The sequence below is a fragment of the Tachypleus tridentatus genome, chromosome 8 (assembly GCF_004210375.1).
Source record: "Tachypleus tridentatus isolate NWPU-2018 chromosome 8, ASM421037v1, whole genome shotgun sequence".
In the NCBI taxonomy this organism is placed as follows: Eukaryota; Metazoa; Arthropoda; class Merostomata; order Xiphosura; family Limulidae; genus Tachypleus; species Tachypleus tridentatus.
This window is the reverse complement of record NC_134832.1, coordinates 25391739-25411270: the sequence shown is the minus strand read 5'-3', so window position 1 is coordinate 25411270 and position 19532 is coordinate 25391739. Positions and strand designations below refer to the sequence as shown.

The window sequence follows — 19532 nt, the reverse complement described above, 5'->3', positions numbered from 1 at the left end:
TACATATATAGTTGATAGAAGGCAAAATTAAATCATAAACCGAAGTAATAGAGCTATTAATTTATTTCAACGTATCGAACCTTTGTTATATATATATATATTTTTATTTATTAGTCTTCAAAAGAAGGTTTTGGAATAATATTGCGCTTTATAAAGTTTATCTGAGTAAGAAAATACTAATGGTTGCAATTTAGGGATTAAATTGATTTTTATTGTATTTGTTTTTTTTTCAATACTTTAACATCAGTGGATTGTATGTTTTTGAACAAATTATTAATATCCGGAATTAAATACAATTGACACCCTGTGGCGCGACAATCTCAATATATATGTTGTTATTGGTTGAAAATAAAGTTACGGGCTGTGGTAGATATACGTTAAATATTGAATTATTGGTGTAATAATAAATTCTGATACAAATAGCAAACGGAAGGGCAGTGTCACTATTACAAAGTGTAACCTCTATATTAGGTGAAAGAAAGTTTAAAATTCATTTTTTTATTTTTTAAAATGTTTATGATAGTTGCAAATGATTTGTTTTACTGTTTACGCTTAGAAGATCCCTATTGCTATATAATGTAGTTTTGGTATTACGTTTATAAATACAAATTTCAGTTTCAAGTTCAGCTCAAATTTCAATCGGTCTTGCACCTCGTAACTATACTCTTAATGTGTTATAGAACATGAAATTATATTGTTTTACCGCACAACTGGAAAATGGAACTTTGAAGCTTATGCTCTCAAAAGTTAAATGAAAAGTAGGTAAGTTATTCTACTAGTTGCGATACCAAATACTTTTACCTATTTCCATAATGAAACAATTAAGATTTTTTTTCTCATAGAGTGACATTGTAACTGTAAGTTGTAACACTTGAAACAGTTCACATTAACACTTTGCCAAATGATTCGATTTTTATTGCATCATGTTATAATATAATAGATTTTTTCGTGGTTGGTCAGGTCTTCCTCTGTCAGTTTCTGTTGCTGCCCAGTGATAAAAGGTAATTTGTCATAAAGGAGTGGTACACTACTATGCAGTTTGACTTTATCAGGTTATTTTCCAACTTTTAAGTAAAATATAAATAGCTGTGTAATGACAAACCATATATATCATACTTGGAGTCACATTGATGCACAGAGAAAGTGAGACAATTTAGTACTTCTACTATATGTGATTACGACTAAAGGCTAAAAATTGGGATGACCTACGTTTTACAGGGACATCTGCTAATCCTATTTTGAATGCTCTAGATAATTCAAATCTCAGAGCAAATTTTTGAAGAAATTTAATTAAATGCAATTTTAATTATAAAACTTTGCTGAATTATATCAATTAATAGAAACAAAGTTAGAAAAAGCAATTTTGCCAGTTACTCAAAGTCCAAACCTAAATAATTGTACATTTCTATCTAATTTAAGGAATTAGCTATATTGTACTTAGTCTACTTCATGGTGTATTGTTCATCATTCCTAGCATAAAAAGTTGTTAGAAAGTCAGGTGAAACATTATGTGTGGCAATATTTTCTATTTTAAGTTGCAAATTCGAATTTAAAAAAGAAGTTTAAAATCACACCATTGTTAGTAACATGTAGGCCAAGTAGTGTGATGTGTACCTCTGTCACATGAGTACAAAAGCTTGAAAAAGACTATTTCAGGTGTAAGCACTAAATATCTTATTTTATATGGCTATTTTTTATTTCTTTTCAATAAATAACTAAAATGTTGAAATTAAAAATGTAATAGGTTAGATAGGAAAAATTAACAAAATATTTGAGACTGCAGGCACCCATTGTAAATAATGTTGTGTAATTTGATGAGCATGCTGGTAACTGAATCCTTTGTTTACACAAAGCTGTACCATAAATAGCTGTTGCTTTCTTTGAAAGGGTCTGAATGAAGCTGTAAAGAAACAAGACTAAATAAAAAAAATGATTTCTGTTTCTGTATTTGGATTTCACCGCTCTCCCATGTCAGCCCCAGGTGCCATTTTGTCTTCTTTGTGCACCGCTTTTACTCAAATGACAAACTACTGAACCAATTATTACTTAACTTAATATACAAACATAGGGGTCTTCTGGGAAGACCTGATACAAAGGCTCAATTCTTAGGTATAAATCCCCTATCCCCTGTATGTCAGTCTCAAAAGTCCTGGTAACTTCTCTGTGCATTGATTAGGTATGTCAGTAAAATTATACAGGGAACAAAGTAGTATGGTGGATTTAATTAGCCAAAATTGCTAATTAATATTTAATTTGGTTAACAGTCAACAACTATAGCTTAGTATCTTTTTGTTATTCATCATTTCAACACATTATGGCAATCAGGATTTGTCAATAGTTCTTCATTAAATTTAATATAACATAATTTTTAACCAATAGAAAGCCAAGGTTTTCATTTTTCAAATGACATGCTATATTATTTTGTTTCCTGTGCAAAAAAAATGTTAATTTCTCTTTCAGTTCAAATTTCATTCCCATGGGAAACCCATTGAATAGCTGGGATGAATTTGTAACAGCTCATGTTCCGTAGTCAGAAAGCCAGAAAAATTGTGATAGTTATAGGACAGTGTTCATTTTTTCCAATTCTATGTTCTTTTGTGCATTATTTAATTGAATAAAAAATTTAGTGCACTACTACCATTAGTACAAAAAAAATAGTAGTTTCAAGTTTCATCAACATTCAACAGCAAATGAAATGTAGGTCCAAGCAACTACTTCATTTCCTATTTTTCATGTGTGTTAATTATTTATTATAAAAGCAATTAGTTTGTAAAACTCTTCAGGTTTCATAGGGTAAAATGAATAATAATAATAATGATAATAACTTTTCTCAAGACATGCATGCAAGTAGCTCGGAGTAGCTAGTGGGTAATGTTATTCAACAGCATAACATAAGCCAAACCATCCTGAAATGATTTACAACTTATGGTGTAAATAGTACTAGTAGTTATACATGGTTCAAAGGGCAATAAAACAAAATATAAATAGATGTGTGCTGTTACAAGTTTAAAGATTCTTAGGGTATACAAATGTAGTTTCATGTTATAGTATGAAGTAATTCTAGAAAGGAAAAAAAAGGATAATTTACATTTATTTTTATTTTTTTATTTATTTATATTTGGTGGTTATGAGACTATTCAAATTTACCAACCTCGTATAAAGTTAGTGGAGAGAAACTAATACTGATAAAATATAAAGTTTCATTGAAAAAATGTTTGAAAAGTATTAAGGTAGCTTTATAGATTATGCAAATGAAATTTGAAAATTTTGAGATGAAAAGAAGGTACTTTGTGCTTGACTAGTCAAAGAAGACTTGATATATTCACAGACAAAGCTTTAATGAAAAAACTGATTTTGTGTACAAACAATTTGTAATATTTACTAAACATCTGCCAAATGTTAAGATGTACATATTGTATTATAAGGTATAGTATTAAAATTATGTACAAGTAAAAATGGCCATGTGGTCAGTCTTTGGGACCAAACCTATATTGAAAGAGCTTGTAACTAGCTTGGTGCTAAACGTGTAGTACATGTATATAAGTACTCTAGTTGGCTAGGCTGCAGGCACCAACTGGGTGCATTCCAGGTGTCATGAACAGGTTACTATAAAGTGTAGGTATTTCATGCACATATTCCCTGAAAGTATGAACAATTATTGGATGTGCTGTTTGGAGAGAAGTTCTAAGAAATGAATATCAGCTTTGGCTTTGATATATCAAACTGAAATGTTACATTTTCACTATGCTGTTAGAGGTCTTGAAGACAACATACAAGAGAAAGGAATGATTTTCACATTATGCTAAGCAAAGAGGAAAGTGTTTTTGCAGCTGGGGTTGTTTTTATTTGCATGTTGTGATGTTAACCAGGATATTTTGTCCCCCATTATAGTATATAATTTAAATAAACAGAATTTTCTACCTTATGTGGAAAGTTTCCTGGCAACTGGTATGGACACCTACCTCTTTGTATTGGAAGAAATCCTGCTAAACTTTATTAAAATCATTCTCTAATTTACATGAATTGTAAGAGAAAACAACATTAAGTGTGACTACTTTGATTTGTTTTGGGAAGGGTATAAGAAATAGTGATATAAAGCCTTTCAGTTTGTTAGTCATTTGTTGACCCCAGATTGATCCTCCAACTTTCATTAAACTTGCCTAAATATTTCTTCTTTTTCTCATTTAAGGTGCTTGTTTCTTGTCTTTGTTTTGTTACTCTTTCATGTCACGCCTCCTTGTGACGTAACATATATTTAATAGCTTAACCACAGATCACTTGACTGCAAATTACACAATATTTATGTATATAAGTTAAATGCTAGAGGGCAGTAATTTCTTGATTTAATTTTAAGTCAGGAAAAAAGAAACAAGTAATATCAATGTGTCACTGGGTTATCTTAGATTATGAAATATATCTTCCAGAGCTGATTGATTAATTCTACTTGGTAATTGATGAGCTTATTGATTGATTGGTATGTAAAGTCTTAAAAATGAAAAGCCAGAGGAAATCCTGTCTCCAGACTTCAAGGACAATAATTTATAATTATTACAATTTTGCAACTACCCCTCGGTGTGGATTCCTGTACATGGTGAGGGGATCTCCCAGGGAGGGTTCTGTTCTGTCTGGTTACCTTTTCTGGGATCTAAACATCCACTGATGTGTTTGCCATGTGTGGCAACTCATGAAGGGGAGGAGAGGATCCTGTTGGTTGAGGGGTCCAACCCTAACACACCGCTTTGGCCTTGAATTCCTGTAGACGGGCGGCCTTTGGGTGGGCCCCCTTGGGTCAATCGGCTGGTCCACTTGGGCTAAGGTCAACCAAGTACCAGTGTTAGAAGTTCTCAATGGGTGTTGTGGACATTGTGCCTGATGCTGGTGTTTGGGTATAGTGCTCACGAAACCCTGGCGTTGCTGCATTGTCCTTGCATAACATTGTAGTGCACCCCCTCGTAGGGCTCCATGGTGGGTGGGGTCAGTGGTTACCGAAATTTTTTTTCTTTCCTATGGATCCTCATTCAAAAAATTTAAATAAAATAGTGAAAAAACAGTCAATAGGTAAGCGATCACGTCTTGAAGACTCTGAGTAGCAATCTTCGACATCTGTAACACGCGTACCTCATTTTCTTATATTACATTCTCTTTCAGAAAAACCTTTAGGGCAATTATCCTCCTTTTTTATTCAGAAGGGACTAGAGGGTCTTGCTGGCTCTCCAAAGTCAGTAAAGAAGCTTCGATCTGGAGATATATTAGTTGAAACATCCACAACCTACCACAGTGAACTCCTCTTGAATTCAACGGCAATTGGGGATATACCTATTGAGGTTAACCCTCATGCTACCTTGAATTCATCATGAGGAGTTGTTGTTGAGAAGGATTTGAAGAATGCCCCCGCGTCAGAGATTCTTGCTGGTCTCTCCACTCAAGGAATTTCTGCAGTGAGGCACATCTTCATTCGCAAAGATGGAGTTACACTGCCAACAAATACCCTCGTTTTGACATTTACATCACCACGTGCACCTGCCACCATCAAGGCAGGTTATCTAATTTGCAGGGTACGGCCATACATTCCAAACCCTCTCCGATGTTTCCAATGTTAGAGGTTCGGCCACTGAAAGACATCATGTCGTGGTTCCCTGACATGTGCTCGTTGCTGTGGCAAGGACCACAATGCCTATGAATGTGACATGGACCCACATTGCATCAACTGCAATGGTTCTCACCCTTCCTACTTTTGTTCTTGCCCAAAATGGTTGGAGGAAAAAGAGGTGCAGCATTTGAAAACGACTCATAAGATTAGTTATCCTGAGATTCGGAAATTGCTGCCTGCCACTCCATCTCGGACTTGTGCTCCTGCACTTCATTCCACAACTACAGTGGGAGTGCAGACAGATCTCTCTGTGCCTCCAAGAGAATCGTTTTCAAAACAAATGAAAAGCCCTTTGACCTCCATGGTTATAAAGGTTGATGAATCGACTTCCACATCCATCCCTGTTCTTCCCATACATTCCAACAAACCTAGAGATCCACATCCTTCGGTTTCAAATACAGGCATTTCTTCTGATACATCGTTTTCTCCCACCCCAAGAGGATAAACAATCATTCGTTCGCATCCTCAGTCACTGGAATCCCCTTCCAATAACAAAGACCTGCCCCATAGACCCAGGGCAGGATCTGACTAACGACAGTAAGGAAAAAAGACGTGTTCGTACACAGAAGGGTTCTCCAGCCACTTCGCCTACCTGTCATTAAAAATGGCCACCTTGATACAATGGAACTGTCGAGGTTTACATTCTAACCTGGATGATATCAAAACACTGATTGCTTCCTACCGTCCTGTTTGTCTTTCCCTACAAGAAACATTTCTCAAACCTGCTGATACAGTCTCCATTCGGCAGTTTACTCTGTACAGAAATGACAGGCTGTGTGATGGAGGAGTACATGGAGGGGTGGCACTATTGGTTGATCAGCATGTGCCCACCCTGTCTTTGTCACTTAACACACCCTTGGAGGCCGTAGCCATCCGTGTTTCCTTGGGTCATACCATCACTGTTTGTTCTCTCGACCTTGTCCCTGGAGAGACATATGATCAATCAGACCTTGATGCTCTCGTTGAACAGTTGCCGTCTCCCTTCCTACTCCTGGGGGACTTTAATGGACAACATCCCCTCTGGGGAAGTGCTGTTATTGATGGGAGGGGTCGCTCTGTAGAGCGTATGCTCTCTGATCACAATCTTTCTCTTTTCAATACTGGTTCTTCCACTTATTTTCATGCACTTAGTCAGTCCTTTACCGCTATTGATCTCTCAGTTTTCTCCCCTTCATTATTCTCCCATTTTTCATCCAGTTGTGACAATTATCCGCTAGGCAGTAATCATTTTCCTATACTTTTGAGAGAGACTGGCCCTGATCCTGAACTTCATATCGGTGAAGTTTCGCTGCCCGTGGTCCCTGAGACCAAGTTCTTGGGGCTTATCTTTGACTGTAAGTTGACCTTTATACCACACTTAAAGCAGCTACGGGTCAAATGCACAAGAGCACTGAACATCCTCCGTGTCCTCTCTACTACCAGTTGGGGAGCAGATCGATGTTCTATGTTAAAGGTATATCGTGCTCTTATTTCATCAAAACTCGACTATGGATCAATGGTCTATGGCTCTGCCAGATCCTCAGCCTTAAAGATGCTGGAACCCATTCATCATCGAGGGCTTCGACTCTGCACTGGGGCTTTCCATGCCTTCCCAGTTCAAAGCTTATAGGTAGAACCTCATGAACCTTCTCTGCACCTTCACTGTTTGCAATTGTCTTTACTAAATTCCTCAAAACTTCATTCCTTACCATAGCATCTCACTTGGGGATGTGTTTTCCTTCCTTGGTGGGCTGTACTTTTTCAGAACAGACGATCTCCCATTGCTCCATTTGGCTTTCGCATCCAGGCCCAATTGGATGACTTGGGTCTGTCCTTGGACAACATTGCTGTATCCACTGGTCAGCCCATCCCACCATGGCTTATTACAGCCCCCAAACGTGGCCTTTTTTTCAGTCATCTGAAAAAGGCAGATACTCCAGATTGGAAGTACTGTCCTTTATTTAATGAACATCTTTCAAACAATCATTCCGTTCCCATTTATACAGATGGTTCCAAATCACGTAATTCAATAGGCTCTGCTATGGTTTGCTGTGGTTTGGTGGTTGTGCGCAGAATCCCCTCTACAGCTTTTGTGTTCACTGCTGAACTGTGTGCTATATCTCTTGCCCTGGATCATATTGAAGCTGAACAGTACTCCAACTGCACTATTTTTACTGACTCGCTTAGTTCTATACCAGCCCTGGGATCGCTACACGTTGGCTCACACCCTGCTCTTGCTGATATTTAAAACCGACTGGCCCATTTCTCATTAACTGCTACTTCTATCCAGTTTTTATGCAGGAACGAGCTTTGAACTTACCTGTTAGTCTTCCTGGCGGGTTATGATAATTACCATTTTGCTAGAGTGAGCACTTTACAACTTCATTTACTCTGCTTTCTCTCTTACCATTGTAAACTAGGTGTCAACATTGGTTTTATGCTTTTTATGTTTTTCAATGATGTTTTGTTTTACCTTCATTTCCTGTTCTGTATTTTACTACATTTAATTTATTTTTACCTTTTTACAGGACGTTTGGCTCAGATACCCTAGCTGCTTTGTGCCATAAAACACTAAATCAATCAATCAACTTTTGCTACTAAACTTTGCATGAAAGTGTAGTGCATATATGGTGTAACTATTTTTTAACACTTAGAGGCAATAAAAATTACTTATCATTCATTGATTACAATAATACTAGTACTGGCTGGTGTTGGAGATTATTTGGTGTGATCAGTTACCTATAAACAAGTATTATATTGATTATTGCTTATAAACTGCTTGATTTAATCAAAGGTAGAGTTAAATTGGTTCCATGAAAATAGTAAACTAATCAAAATTATAATTTCCAGTTATTACTGATTTGGGTTGTTTTAACTATGCAAGTAACTGTATGTGCATCAGAGGACTTTAAAGGTCATACATTTTTCTGTTTCTTCTCTACTATGGCTCATTACAATTATGCATTTCTCCTGATCACTTGCCGATGAGACTGGTTGGATATGGATGTTCTCCTTCTCCAGGCTTAACTTCTTCCTTTCTATATTTTTATTTGGGAACCTGCCCATTATGGGTGGTTTGGAAACACTTTAGCATTTTTCCTCACTCCCACACAATATTTTTGCATAGAAGATTTCTTCAACACCATTTTCAGCTCAACTCAACCTTCTCCAATCTGCCTGAAAACTATAGAACTACTAATCACCAGGATATGCACCTTTCCTACTCATACTGCACAAGAGGTTCTGTCACCTTTGGGGATCATGGCTTCAATGGAGCTGCTTATCCCTTTGGGTCACACACACATTCACCTATTCCAATGGTTTTTGAAGGATCAGTGGAATAACTCATTTGAACTTTTGACCTCGGTGGTTCAACAGCCTTCTTTTCTACTTAATGATCTATCTTTGTCTGGAACGATCCAGTACCACCATCAGTGTTTCATTACTTCATCTCAAACTGGACTTGTACGTCTTCACTCATGCTTTCCTCTCTGAATGAAATGAAATTCCACATTGGGCAATAGATTCATGATGAACCCTCTTTCCATATCAATTCTAATAGTTCATTGGACATGTTCCAGTTTCTTACTTCTGCATGTGTATCTTTTATGATCTATTGTGACAACTCCATGTAAGTTTCTTACTTCTGCATGTGTATCTTTTATGATCTATTGTGACAACTCCATGGATCATTTGCTTTCAAAACCTGGATTTTTTTATTGGACCAATCCCTAATGGATTTATCTCATTGCCAGCTGTGTGCTTGGTGCTACACGCATGGTTGTGGACTACCTCTACTGGCCAGATGATGTTCTGCTTGAAGAATGATTTCTTCACCTCCAGGTTTTCTGTTGGGTATACTTTTCTTGGGGACTACACTCATCAATACCTTTGCTACCCCTCTCAGTTCAAATTATCTTCTTTTGGTCTCCTGTTCCATATTACTTGGCCCTGTGTATTTATGCTTTACTCCAGGACTGCGCTCTTTTTATGCATACTCACCTTTCAATTTTTTTTACCTTGGGTCCTGACCTTAAATTATAACATCAGTTGTTATGATCTCATTTTTAGTACCTTTCTATACAGCTTCCATACAGCATGACAACCTGCCTCCTCCTCTTTTACCAAGTATTACACATCACTGCTCCATCAAAAGATCTTATCTTTTCACCTTCTCATCTGGGGCTTATCTGGCCCTTTACTTGTAGAACAAGACTCTTCAATTTTATAGTCTTTTTACATTATCATTCCTGTTGCCCTTCCAGTTTGTTCATCTACCAGTCTAAGTGGCATGTCTTTCAACATTGCTCTCTCTGCCATTATCTTCCTCCTGACCATCCTGTTATTGGCTGTCTCTCTTTTATTTCTATGCCTGGCTGTTTTTCCTTGAACTGTCACCTCCATTACTTGTTATTGTTTGGCCTTGTCCATAACATTTCACCTTTTCAGATAATGCAGAATGTTTTGTTCTCTAGTTCTCTTTTTTTCATGGATCCCTCTTTCTAGTCCTGTGCATGATTTATACCTTTTGTCATTCTGTTTACCTCTTACCTGTGAACCTTTTGAGCTGTTGGCAACTTTAAACTAATATTCCTTTTTGTCAATATTTATTTCAGCATATTTAATAACTTGTGGTTGCCATCATTTGGATGTTTATGCTATCTCATCTTCCAGGACACTTGTCTGTTGCTTATCTATTCTTTACTCTGCCTAGTACTTCTTTCCTAAGACTTTGGCTATTTGGGAAAGGACTGCTCTTTCTCCTTTGTTTTCCTTCCTTCTCTTTCTTATCTCTATGACAAGTTCACACTGTTTGGTGCAATTTATCTCTTACATCATACTTTTGAGGTTCCTGTCACTAACTCTTCAGTCCTAGAAATTCCTCTTCCTCCATGGACATTTTTCCTCTGGTCTTACAGATTGGGTCTGGTACCTTTACATTTTGTGCACTCCTCTCTGGAGTTTAATTCCTACAGACCATTCTACTTTTTATCCTATCAGAATTGCCACTTCTCTCATTTCTGACAGCTGCTACATGAGATTCTTCTAGTGGACATTTGGAGTACCCCACACACCTTTGTTGCCTATCTTGCCATCTTGTTTCTTTTTTACAACATTTGCTCATAGAAACCTGCAAAGTGAATGGTTCTTCCAAGGGCAATCCAATAACCAGGTAGGAGGTTGGGGTCTGGCGTATGTGAATGAACCTCCCACTTATGTCAAAATTTGTCTCACCTACTGATATTTATTTTTTTCCTTTCTTTGATGATGGCACCTCATTACATAATTGCTTTTATAACACTGCTTATATGCAGAAATAGCCTTTTTATACTTACATAAGAAAATTTATTAGAAATTTTTATTTGCAGTGATAATAAAGGAACTATTACATATCTCAAAATGTTGTTTCTGTCTATGGGCACAAGAGTTATTATATACCTGACTATTCTCCAGTCTGGCCAATACCTATTCCATGCACTATCAGAGAAAAATACAGCACAAGGAGGCATTCTCCATACTTCATTGGCTTGTGCTTCCTAGCTTTTGAAAATAGGGTTACTTGGTGCCCGCACTGTCTTCAATAAAAGGCTTTCCAAGACTGAAGGACTAACAGGTATCAAGTTATTTTTTCCATGTATACTCAATGCAGATTCCTTCCTCTTTTTCTCATTGAGTGGAGTCTGGAAGACCTTTGCCATTTACCGTTTCCTAGTCTCTGAGGTGGTGGACTGTGAAAAAAAACCTCATTGACAAGGACCTTACAGATGGGACTAGAACAAGGGTCCCAACATGGTAAGAAGTGTGGTGTTGATGACATTCTTAGTATAGCACAGGTCATCCCTCATAAAACTATACCACATGACACTTGGGCTCTCATCATGTGGTCAAAGTTTGTTTAGTAGAGTTGAAGTGTGCACACTTAGTACTTATGCACTCCTTCTGTAGATATCACTTGTTCATTTCAGTGGAAGCTTGCATGTAGTAACAAACTTTGCCCTCCTCCTGCAGCTGATGTCTGTTTAATTCAATTAAGGTGTGCATACACTATACTACTGTCTTTGACAAGAATACTGTGTTCTTCTTTTAGAGGTGGTGTCAGTCCACTGAAGTCTGGTAGAGTTATGGTTAGCATAAGATGCATTCTGAATGTTCCCCAACCACTGTGGCTCTGATATTTTGTGGGAAAATATTTGGATAGACATGTTCTCATTCCACTAATCCCTGTGAAGAGATGATATGCAGTCTCCCATGGGTGGGCCTCTATGGAGCCTCTGCTGTTGGGTGTCTCATACTATGGGCTTTCTTTAGGCAATTTCTAAAGATAACTCATCAAGGTAATTCTTTGCACCAGCCCTTCCACCACTTCATTGTGGTATTCAAGCTTACTGTATATAGAGGTGTGGTATAATTGCAAAAGTTAATAGTTTCCTTACATGAAAAAGTATTTCAGTAGATACTTACCTCTTCACACACATTCCTACCTATCTTTCCCACTTCCCATGCAGATTTTCTTGCTTGTTTCATCAAAGAATGAAGATCAGTGAGTGCATATGCATAGAGGGAGTTAGTGTACAGCAGGATGTGCAATGCTCCTCCTGATGGAAGGCTTTTGTTGCATAGTGACATCATTATGCAGTAGTGCAATTCACAATAAATGTTGTGAAATTAGATGGGAGTTCAGTAAAGGATAGGGACATGCAAATTTCTAATGCAGATGTGTAGAGAAGAAAGCTCACTGTGTGTAGAGATTAGTTTATCTGTCAGAAATACACTTTCACATAAAGATAATGTTAAATTTTTATACCCTCCTTAAACTACTAGCAATGATACTGTACTTTTGAACATTATTTTGCTCTTTTCAAGTAGTTATCGTGATAGAAATAACTCTTCCTGGAACATTTCAGTAATGACTGTTTTACACCAAAATATGAACATTTCTAGCTTCATTAACCAGATATGCCACAGTTAAATTTTGCACTTTTTCCCTTGTGCCTCAGGCATCTTTAGTGTTACCTTTTGTGCTGCACAGGAGGTGCAGCCATGAAAACTAAATCTTATTTGATGCCATCATGAAGCCTTGGGACTGCTTTGAATCTTAATTAGCCATTACAATATCCACTACATCTGGTTTCTGCTTCACCTTGTTGTTTGATGCAGCCACCTCAAACAATTGTGTTACATTAGAAATAGATTTCATCAGAGATTAAGTAATCTTAAGACTCGTGGTGAGTTCATTTAGCTTCTTCTCTACAAATTTGCCCATAAGAATGTTGTTGTGATCAGTAGGTGGTCTGCTTATAGTTGCTATCCATGCAGTTATGAAGATTATTAACCTTAGTGGCTAAGTTCTTGTGTGACCTACTTCTTTAAATTTTGTTTTGTGGATTGCTTGATTCCCTACAAACTTGAATCTTTGGCATAACTCAGCTAAAATTCAATTTTTGTCCTGTTACTCTTTGTCCAAATCCTGTATTCTATACTTTTCATCATCTATCTCTTATTCAACATTTTCTGAGCTACATCCATTCTAAATGGAAAAGATTATTGTTATCTTCCTCTTTAACCAGCACCAGTAGGTTAACTTTATGGACAAACGAGTTCAGTCATTTTGACTAACCTTGTAACTACCATGAAACTATATGTACCGTAATTGTTAGTTGAAACCTATTTTCATAAAATTTAGTAACCTTTTGGTAACATTGCATGTCTGTTGTAAACAGAAAAATTGATTTTTTCTGTAGTAATAAAACAACATAATTTTAGTGTAAATGATATTATCATTTCCCTTGAAGCTGGCTTTCTTACAGGAAGTTGGTGTTATTTTAAAAAGCTTAATATGTGGTGAAAGAGAAATTACCAGCCAGTAAGAGGTAAATGATGAATAATACTATTGGAACCTTGTTATATTTAGAACTTGGTTATAAATACAACTGTACTATGTTTGTTGAAACACTGCATTAAAAAAGAAGTAAAGGAAGAAAATTCAAAAAAAGGAAGTATATTTTAAGATAGTTAATATCAGTCCTCCAAAAACAATGTACACAAGGTAATAGGGGTGGTATTCACATCATATCTTCATAGTAGCATAGGAAATAATAAACATTATAGCAAAATATATATATAAAAGTATTCAGTCACAATTGAGTTTATTTTCTTTTTATCTGTTAACATTCTACTATACTGTGTACCTGTGTTATTATATAAGGATGATGGAGATTCCATCCATATTGCCTTGTTTGTATTATTTTTGGAATATTAGTAGTAACCATTTCTACATTTATTTTTCTTTTTTGAAATTTTTTCTTTACTCATTTATCTTCAGAATTTTAGGCCTTTTTGAACCATGACAAACCGTAAACCACCAGGTAGATTAGCAGAGTTAACAAATATATTTATTTTTATATCGTGTTTGCTGACTAGTTATGATGAAAAAATTACTTTAAATTTTCTTATCTAATAGGTTTTCAATTTTAGGTTTTAGTTATTTGAATTAAGAAATACATAATATAAATAAAGATATGCATAAAATAGAACAAGAAATTTAGAATTTACTTCACCTGTTGGCCTGATTGCACTTAAATGCCTGCTATTGGAAACCTCCTTTCTTCTAACGGTATTGATTGGCCTAACAGTACTTCACATGGCTTACAAACATGAATTTTAGAAAACCAAAACATATCACTCACTAGGTTAGATTGTGGGAATATTATGGAATTTATCTGGCTTTCTAACTAGTCTGTCAATATATTTTGAAGTTTCATTACTTTTGGAAGCAGTATCTTTGTTCTATATACATCAAACTCATATGACATATTGTACAACTTTTACCACACAAGCAAAATGGACTGCTGTATAATTTAAGTAGTTTACAATTTCATTTTTCCATTAATAAAAATATATCCATTAGTAATGTCAGAGAGAATTGTAGGCATTTCTTAAAATACAGGAGGTATGGAAGGAAGATGTCAATGTATATTAAAATATAGTGATATTTTAGTGAAGAAAGAATGTAAGAGATTTAAATTGTATATTTTAACTTTTACATATGTATAGTATGTGTTTCTAATTAGTTGAACAGTCTGAAACAGCTGTAAGGCAAGAGAATAAATTTGTGAATAAGAAATCAGTGCCACAAAGTTATGTACAGTCATGTGTATTTTTGTAACATTTTTGGATATATATATATATTTAATCTCAATTTGAACAATACTGAGATATTATAAGAATCGAACTAAACAATTAAAACTGCAGAAAAGACCTACCAAGATCTTCTGTAAATGTAATTCTACAAAAACGCATATTCTAACTGAGGAAAAGGTTAGGACACCCTACCCCCTAATAGCTAGTGTTACCCCTTTTGGCTGAAATAACTGCAGTGAGATGCTTTTTGTAGCCATTTACCAGTTTCTAACATCGGTCTGAAGAAAGTTTGCCCCACTCCTCAATGCAGAATTCTGTCAGCTGTGAAATGTTTGAGGGGTTTCTTGCACGTACAGCCCGTTTCAAGTCACCCCACAGTATCTTAATAGGAATAAGATCTGGGCTTTGACTCGGCCATTCCAGGACTCTCCACTTCTTAGTTTTCAGCCAGTCCTTGTTGGATTTACTGATATGTTTTGGGTCATTGTCATGTTGTAGGGTCCAGTTCTGCTTCAGCTTTAATTTTTTTACAGATGTTCCTTAAGCACCCTCTGATACACAGTGGAATTCATGGTGGATTCTATGATTGTGAGCTGTCCAGGTTCTGCTGCAGCAAAGCAGCCCCAAACCATGACACTTCCATCTTCATGCTTCACATTTGGTATGAAGTTCTTTTCCTGGAATGCTGTATTTGGTTTATGCCAAACATGTTTTCTGTTCTGGTGTCCAAATAATTCAGTTTGGACTCATCTGTCCAAAGAACATTTTTCCAGAAGTCCTGGTCTTTCTCTACATTCTCTCTAGCAAACTTCAGTCTGGCCTTGATGTTTCTCTTAGAGAGCAAAGGTTTCCTCCTTGCACACCTCCCATGCATATTACACTTGTGCAGTCTCTTTCTGATTGTAGAGGCATGCACTTTCACATCAACAGTAGCCAGAGCCTGCTGTAGGTCTTGTGATAACATGTTAGGGTGTTTGGAGACCTCTTTTGCATCTTGTAGTCTCTCTTCGGGTGAACTTGCTTGGACGACCAGACCTGGGCATGTTGGCAGTTGTTTTGAAAACCCTCCACTTGTTTACTATTTTCCGGACAGTGGAATGGATGATTTCAAAATTCTTTTGAAATCTTTTTAAATCCCTTACCAGACTCATAAGCTTTTTTATATGCAAAAACGGCTCGTTTGGGTTGAGAAAATATTTTACATAGAAGAGTGAACAACGTTTCGACCTTCTTCGGTCATCATCAGGTTCACGATGACTGAAGAAGGTCGAAACGTTGTTTGCTCTTCTATGTAAAATATTTTCTCAACCAAAATGAGCCGTTTTTGCATATAAATTTCTCAACAAGTGGGTTTCTCGACATCACAGACTCATAAGCTGCTACAATTTTCTTTCTGAAGGCCTCAGACAGCTCTTTTGCCCTCACCATGGTGCTCACTCTGACTTCAACAGTCAGGAGCACACCAAACTAAATGTCTGAGGTTTATATAGGGCAAGCCTCATTCACAAAGCTGAATAACGATCTTCTAATCATATGAACCTGGTGTGATACACCTGTGTGTGACTTAAGCCATTTTAAGTGGGTATAAATGTGAGGGTGCCCTAACTTTTTCCTCAGTTAGAATATGCATTTTTGTAGTATTACATTTTACAGAAGATCTTGAAAAGTCTTTTCTTCAGTTTTAATTGTTTAGTTATATTACTTTAATCTCTCAGTATTTTTACAATTGAGATTAAATATCCATTTATCCAAAATTGTTACAAAAATACACAGGTTTTCATAGGGTGCCCTAATTATTTCACATGACTGTATCTCTGAGAGTTGCAGGTTGAGAATTTGTTTAAGCATTTCCTTTTAAAATTAAGAAATCAAAACTTAAACAGTATAAAAATTAAAACTGTATACTATATTTAGAGGCCAAACTTGTTGACATTCTTTGGTAATGAGAAACAAAAATTAAAAACTTTCTGTCATTGCTTAAGACCTGCATGAAGGTGTCTTTATGCCTAATTCCATGCAAGTTGTTTTATATACACATGAATAGTTCAGGAAAACCCAAATTGTACTTTTGGTGCTGAAAAAAATTGAGTGAGAGACAAAAATTCCAAAATTATCTCTGTTTATGATTTGCAAAGTGTATCTTAGTACCAAATTCCATATGAATTGGTTGAAACAAAGGTTAGTAATTAACCTGTATCCCTTAAATTATGGGTTTATTTAACCCTTTGATCCTCCTAAAATGACCAGAAATGGACATTACACATTTTTGTATGCATGTGTATAAGATTGGTTAAAAAAAAAGTATCCTTGTACCAGATCCCACTCTTATTGACCAAAATATGATGGAGTAATTTAAAAAAAAACCCTGATATTATGATTTTTATAGAAACTTTGCTAAATTTGTAAATGATTGGCTTAAAGTATTTTGTCTAGAAGAAGGGTTCTCTTATTCCTTACTGCACTTTTAAATCACATTCTCACCTCAACTGCAACTCTCTTATTCATCTTAAGTTCTACGTTGTCAAGAAAGTGCCTCTCTGATGCTATGATCTGAAAAGCTTAGAGTAACTCAAGAGTAAAATGGAACAAAGAAGTACATTCAAAACAAAGTGTGTAATAACAGATCATATCAAACTACCAATTATTAACCTTTGTGATATTTAGGTTTACCAGTTAAAAATTGAGTATTAATGGCCACAGTAAACAGCAGATTCTGGAAATGTTTTACATAGAATAAATAATAAACAAATACAAGTGTAAAATAAAACTTCACATCTTTATTAAGTACACTTTAGAAAACAAAATGCTTTTGTTTTCAAGTTTCCTTTAGATAACATAAAACTTTGAAATGTAGGGTGCATTATAATTTTAATTCGTTTAACTTGGTAGTAAATGTATGTAATAAATTTTGAATGTAACACAGTGACTAGCACAGAAAAGTGTTTAAAGGGTTAAAAGATTACAATGTATAATCATATTCTATGTGAATTTTTATTATAGTGATGTTGGATTTCATGTTGAATCTAGTTTATTTTTTTTACCCTGTAGAATATAACTAAACATGCTAGAAATACCATTATTTATCCATTGACATTTTTCACATGAAGTGTGTTCAGGAGCTTTTCTTTATTTTCACAGGGACCAGTTTTTCACAAGAGAGTTAGTTATATTCATGTCATTTTAGCTTTGTGGAATATATTCATTGGAATGTTCAGGACTTTTCAACATAGTTTTCCCTGCAGCTCATGAGTTCATAAAATGTTGATCCAGTATTAGAGGCCTTAGTGAAACATCTGCATGACCTGCCTTCATTTTAATATTGTGTAATAAAAATAAATTGGTTTCTGATCCCGATAAGCCTGAATATGTATCTTTCAAGCATTGGTAAGTTTGTTTATTATTATTATGAAATGCATGGGTGCAAGTCTAATAGTAGCTAACAAATTAAGAATTTTAGCAACATGCTTATTATTATAAGGGTCAGTGGCTCTCCCAAATGATGTATGAAACTGAAAAGGAGTTTCTCAAGACACTTTACATCCTTTGGTATTTCAAGTGAAACTACTTTACTCAGCCTTATAATCCATCATTGCTAGAAACCTTGTGGTATGACCACATTATGTTATTTGATGGTTTCACATTCTTAGATAAAAGTTAATGTGTAAAGTTTCATGTGTTGGTAGACAACAACTTTTGGTTTATTATATCTGCACTGATAATGAATTCAGAGTTAAAAATGAACAAGACAGAATCCTCAATAGCTGTAGTTGTAATTATGTCTTAAATTGATTGAGAGATGAAGGTAAGAGCTAAACGTTCTTACATGGAAAAAACCAAAACCCAAAATCAGAACCATTTCTGTGAGCTACTATGTCATGGCTAAAAACTATCTAAAAATGTTAACAGCAACCAATTTATTCTAGTAATATTTTTTGTATTTTATAGTGCTAAAAATATAAAATTGTGAGACAGATGTAAAAGTGCCTTGTGGATTTTAATGCACATTCCTGTGCTCTAGATTATTTTTGCATAAACAGTCATTTTAATATATAGTAAATATACCCTACCATTAAAATAAGTGAGAAGCTTTTGTTGATGTTCTTTATTTAAATTTTGATATAAATATTTTTTTAAAAGAATTGCTGATTTCAATAATGTTCTGAAATTATGGAACTTGATCATTTATTATGTATTTTTGATTTTATGCAGTGCAAATTACATATTTTGTGTTAATGAATAGTTTTTACATTTCTGGGTTAGAATGTTTTTAACTATCATTTGTTAGATTATTTCTTATGATTTGTGAAAATCTGAAAGGTGCAATACATGTATTTATTCTTAGACTAATGGATACATATATTTATTTTTTCTGTAGGAAAAGCTAATTTCAAAAAGTTATAGAATTATTTTCTATCTTAATTTATTGATATTATTTTTTAAAATGAAATAATAGATTGTAATTTGCATAATCTTGCATGTTTATCTTGGTTATGTGGATTTGGTCATTGTCTTTCTTTGGTCATTGTCAGAAGAAAGTCGAAACATTGTTCGCTCCTCTACATAGTGCTTTCTTTTCTCGTACCAGCTGTTTTTTACATATATACTATGACCTTTCTATTCATAAGATTATATTTGTTTCCACCATATGTATCCTCTGATGATACATCATTCATGATTTATATTGAAATAAATATTCTTAATGCTGGCTAGACTAAGGATGATACAAAATTAAGTATAAGCAGTAGTTACTGCACTGTTATTT

General features: G+C 35.2%; 1 protein-coding gene across 31 annotated transcripts in view; it reads left to right on the top strand.

The window, feature by feature from the left end:
- Positions 1 to 322: 322 nt before the first annotated feature.
- LOC143258705 (PR domain zinc finger protein 14-like) overlaps positions 323 to 19532 on the top strand; it is a 75521-nt gene continuing 56311 nt past the window's right edge. For 19 of the 31 annotated variants that reach the window (XR_013032477.1, XR_013032473.1, XR_013032475.1 and 16 more), the window contains exons 1-2: positions 338 to 762; positions 17909 to 18154. Coding sequence is in view for 9 of the 31 variants with exons in the window: in XM_076518158.1 (XP_076374273.1) it covers positions 18136 to 18154 (19 nt within the window). In the remaining 22 variants the exon portion in view is untranslated. Of the gene's footprint in view, positions 763 to 17908; positions 18155 to 19532 lie in introns of all 31 variants that reach the window. The other 12 variants (XR_013032471.1, XM_076518163.1, XM_076518153.1 and 9 more) reach the window with 9 other exon arrangements.